This window comes from Rutidosis leptorrhynchoides, chromosome 6, assembly GCF_046630445.1.
Source record: "Rutidosis leptorrhynchoides isolate AG116_Rl617_1_P2 chromosome 6, CSIRO_AGI_Rlap_v1, whole genome shotgun sequence".
Lineage (NCBI taxonomy): Eukaryota > Viridiplantae > Streptophyta > Magnoliopsida > Asterales > Asteraceae > Rutidosis > Rutidosis leptorrhynchoides.
Genome location: NC_092338.1, coordinates 338402491 through 338407618, shown reverse-complemented (window position 1 = coordinate 338407618; position 5128 = coordinate 338402491). Strand labels below are relative to the sequence as shown.

Below are 5128 nucleotides of genomic sequence, written 5' to 3'. Positions count from 1 at the left end.
TTTTCAAGTTAGTAACCACTTGAAATATTTTACACCCATGTACTTGGAATTTCCATCCCTGCTCCACAATTTTAAGAAAGTCCTCTTTACCAGCTAAATGATTCATAAAACGAAAGGATTTTCTCTTTTTTGTAATAGCATTTGGAAATTTTAGAATTGCAGGGCTGTGATCTGAAACCAAATAAGGTAAAAATTGCCCAGCTGCTTGAGGATAATGAACCAAAAACTTCTCATTGCTCATAATTCTACCCAGCTTCTTTAATGTCCCACATTGAGGATTCTGTAATGATTTAGTCCATGTAAAAAAGAAACCATTACTACCCACATCTTCTACTTCAATTGCATTGATACAATTATTAAAGTCCTTCATTTCATCACTATCATGTGAGCACCCTGAACTAAACTCATTAATATTTCTTGTGATATTAAAATCTCCCATTAGAACCCATGGCTGACCAGTTGATATGCTAGCATGAACCTTCAATTCATTCCATAACATCTTTCTTTCCCTTCCCTCATTGCTAGCATAAACAAAAGTACAAAAAGTTTTGATCCTTTTATCAATGGATTCCACAAGGCAAAAAATAACTTGTCTTACAACTTGGAGAATCATAACATTCACAATATTGCTATCCCAACCCACAATAACTCTGCAACTGTTATGACTAAAATTAACATTTGACTGCCAAGTCCAAGAACCAAATACATAACTGCATGCTTTAGAAATACTTGTTGGCTTCAAATGAGTCTCTAATATAGCACATACACTAATATTCTCTTCCCTTAAAAACTTCTTCAATTCATCTTGCTTATTCAAGTTACACATACCTCTAATGTTCCATCTTGCAATTTTGAAATCCATCAGGAACATCAATAAGTCTCCTCCAGGACCCCTTGTCCTTTTCCATCCAATACATTTACCCCTAATGCCTCATACACATCCTCTTATCAATGATAATATCCTCATCACTTTGTGAATTAACATTTTCCACATTGTTGATATCATCATCACTTTCATTCTCAGACAATACATCATACTTATTCATGCTTACTCTTAGGTTCTTTGTGTTATGAGCACTTAATGTCCAATTATTCAATGGACTCTTCATTTTAGTACTCACTTTCTTTGACACATAAACTTGCTTCTTTTTGTTTACCTTTAGCTGCCATTTCTTGCTTTTCATTTTTCTTTTTATGTTGAACTTTAATAAATCCATCATCTTCTTTATTCTTCACTTCCTTCCTTTCTTTTTCCTCAATTTCAGCCTTTGTTCTTGGTCTAACCTTACACATGTCATGATTGTGACCAAAGACTGCACAATGACTACATAATGCAGGTTTCTAATCATAATCCACATCTACTTTCTTAATACCTTTTGTTATGTTCATCTTATCCTTGTAGTGAATATCCACATGGTCAACATATCCCTTTCCTGCTTCTATTTCAATCATATCACGAGCATAATTTGCCCTGCTAAAACCCTTGTGACACATAGTAGCAGTTATGTTGTCCATTTGAATAGGTTTGCCCACTTTGCTAGCTATAGCACTAATACCCTTTGTATTCCATGCTTCCAAAGGGATATTATTCAATTTGACCCATACAGGTAACCTAGAAGGCTCTATCTTCTCAATATAGAGTTCATTTAGCAACAAACAAAGGCTTACCATTAACTAACCATGGACCTTGTTGTATCACCTTATCCATTCCTTCAACAGTCTTAAATTTGAAGTATCAAATTTGCTTGCTATCAATACTGATCTCATTCAATTCAAACTTACCCCACATCTTCCTCAAATTGTAATTAAGCATGCCATAAGGCATGTTACCCCCAATTACATAGCCATAGGCAGTTGTGTTCCATTTCATACAACTTTATGTCACAAACTCCTCATCAAACACAACAATTTCATTACCATCACTATCAATAGTAAGAGGAATATAGCTCAATTTCTTATCCAAACTATCATTAGCCATTTTAGCATATGTATTCTTTTCCTTATTCACATTTACAACTGAATTCACCTTAACAAAATCATTCTTCACTGGATTTTCCATATATGCAGGAGATTCAACCACAATATCAACATCTATATTATTCACATTGTTATGAGCAGGAGAAACACAATTAATATCTATATTACCTAGCGGTGGAAATTGATCATTGCTGTGAGAATAATTCTTCTGAGTAGCACTAACCGATCTCATTTCCTCACCTTTGTTCGAACAATCATTCAATACTTCATCCATATGTTCAGCTTCATCACTTACACTATTATTTACACTAACGACATCCTTCTCTTTCATGTTATGAACTGTATTTGAGAATTTGATCGGAATTTTGACTTTTCTCCTCGAAGATCTACGTTTTGTTGACATGATTGCCTTAAAAACACAGATCAAGGATATGATTGCTTTCGATTAGGTGTAATGGAAGTGTTTTAACAGTGATTTAACAGAAAAACGAAGAAAAATTGAAAGAAATCGAACGAGAACACTCAAATTAGGGCAAAATTGGCGTTTGAAAATCTCCCGCCAAAAACGTCATTGACCATGAGAGAGAAGAAGCCCAAAAAACAGAACCTCAAGATATGTAAAAGCATTATTGTAATAACTGTTAGGTAGGAAAAATTTTATTTTTAAATTCATCATTTTAAATTGTACACCCCATTTTTTTAAGTAGCAGAGTAACGTAATATTTATATGAGCATAAATATGAGTTGCTTAAAAGAAAGAAATGCAAACACATGTCGGATGTTTGATAAAATGCATGGGCACATTGCATCCGACTTTGGTTGGGAATTTAAAAACTTGGAGGAAGTCGTGGAGACTTGAATAATATTCATTTTACCTAATAATTAGCGTTAAGCAATCAAGAAATCAAGTAGTCAAGTAAACTCCGGTTCATTTACCATGGCTTACCTATTTGTGAGGAAATGAATAAGATTGGAGATTGAAGCCCGATTATAGAAAATTTAGAAATAACTTCTCGGATTTGAAAGTGTGTTCGTTATTAAGGACGTCTAGTTCTTCTTAAGCCGGTTCTCAATAGTATCTCTTTGTACTACTTCTCTCTTCCGTGTCTCGCCATGTGTGATAAAATTATAGGAGAGTGTGAGATGATCATTTTTTTGGTGGATGGGTTTGAGATTTTAATGTCTTGGGTTGAGACACATCTATTACCTTATGGGAAGGAGGTTTGGGTATTGAGTCACTTAGAAGTAAAATTTGGTATTTTCGGGAATTTTTTTTTTTTTTATTAATTTGGGTATTCAATATTTTTATTTTAAACTGATTAATTCTAGGGCGACTACCCGCTTTACGAACAACCCCGAATGATTGTAGGTGAACCTTCGTAGTATTGAGAGAAAATAACTTTGTAATTGTATAGAATTGAATCCTTAATCTTCACGTTAGAATGTAAAGGTCTTACAACTTCACCACCACCCCCCAGTATTATCTTTTTGGGCAATTGGTGCAACCGAAATTAATTCTTTATGGTTAAAAAGGTCATGCGGAGTTATTTTGAAAATCTTAGGTAGTATAAGGGGTACGTGTGAAAATTATTCCTCTTGCCTGTTATGTCGGTTTATAAAAAAATAAGAAATCAATATCTATCTATCTACTACGTTCGTATAAACTATAAACTGAGCAATTGTGATCAATTTACGTGAAGGCCCATATATTGTCAGGTACTCAGGTTAGTTCTTAAACTCTTCATTCAATTTATCAGTTTTGGATTCGTAATCTGAAATTATCATCGATTCGGGGTAATTACATACATCATGAATTCCAATTACCACAATTTACAAATATTCATTCAAGCACCAGATCTCAAAATCCCAATTCGTGCCCTAACCCTAACCCCCAATTCCACAATCCACAATCTCAAACAATCATTTCTTTCTCAAATTGATCCAATTCATCAAACCCTAGCATCCTCAAGTTTCCTCACATTCAACGGCCGCCCTCTCTCCGATTCCGGCACCGTTGAATCCACCGGAATCACAAATTTAGCCACGTTGAACCTTAATTTTCGCATCTCCGGTGGCGGAGGTGATGGCGGATCTACGTGTGCAGAGTCACGTGACTGTTATCTCAGCATGTATGCTGAGAGGAAACCTGATAAAGTTGATCCGAACGAACAACGGTTATCGAAATGGTTAAATTGCGCTTTGTCGAATGAGCCGTTGAAGCATCCGATAGTGATTGATAATTTAGGGAATTTGTTTAACAAACAGGCGTTAGTTGAAGCGTTGTTGACAAAGAAATTACCGAAAGCCTTTTCGCATATTAAGGGTTTGAAGGATATGATTGCAGTTGAGCTTGAATCGATACAGGGAGAAGGTTCGGATTCGGATGTGAAGTTTCAGTGTCCGATTACGGGGTTGGAGTTTAATGGGAAGTATAAGTTTTATGCATTGAAAAGCTGTGGGCATGTGTTGAGTGTTAAGGCTTTGAAGGAAGTGAAATCGTCTAGTTGTCATGTTTGTCGTAAAGAGTTTGTTGAGTCGGATAAGATTGTGATTAATGGGAACGAAGAGGAAGTGATTGCGTTACGTGAGAGAATGGAGATTGAGAAAGCTGAGAAAGCGAAATTGAGAGAGAAAAAGGTGAAGAAAGTTAAAAATGGTTTTGGTGTTGATGGTGGGGTCAGTAATTTGAGTGATGAGGTTAAAGTGAGCGGGTCAAAACGTGGTATGGAGTTGAAGGGACCCGAGAAGGTGTCGGGAAAGATTGAAACGAATGGTAAAGGAAAGGATAATGGGAAAAGTGAAGGGAAGCGGTTTAAGGCGGGTGATATTGCACCTGCGAATGCGAATAAGGAAGTCTATGCGTCAATCTTTATATCTTCGAGGAAATCGGATTTTAAGGAAACGTATTCTTGCAGGTCTTTGCCACTTGGAAGGAACTGATGAAGTGGTGATATTTGGTTTTGTGTTTGCTGTGTAAGGTTAAAGGTTGTACTTTTTTTGGATTCATGATAGTTTGACATTAATGGAAAAAATTGTTGCTTTCTTCTTCGAGTGGTGAATCTTCGTAGTCTTGAAATATCTATCAGGAAACCATATTGAAACTGTGTACTGTATATGGTTATTATGTTTGGGTTCCGATATATGTATGTAA

At 35.7% G+C, this 5128-nt stretch overlaps 1 protein-coding gene across 1 annotated transcript; it reads left to right on the top strand.

Annotated features, from left to right (window-relative positions):
* The first annotated feature begins 3745 nt into the window (after positions 1 to 3745).
* Positions 3746 to 4918, top strand: LOC139854451 (uncharacterized). The gene has a single exon (XM_071843754.1). It carries the CDS (start codon positions 3787 to 3789, stop codon positions 4915 to 4917), a length of 1131 nt encoding a protein of 376 aa, XP_071699855.1. The 5' UTR covers positions 3746 to 3786; the 3' UTR covers position 4918.
* Positions 4919 to 5128: the final 210 nt, after the last annotated feature.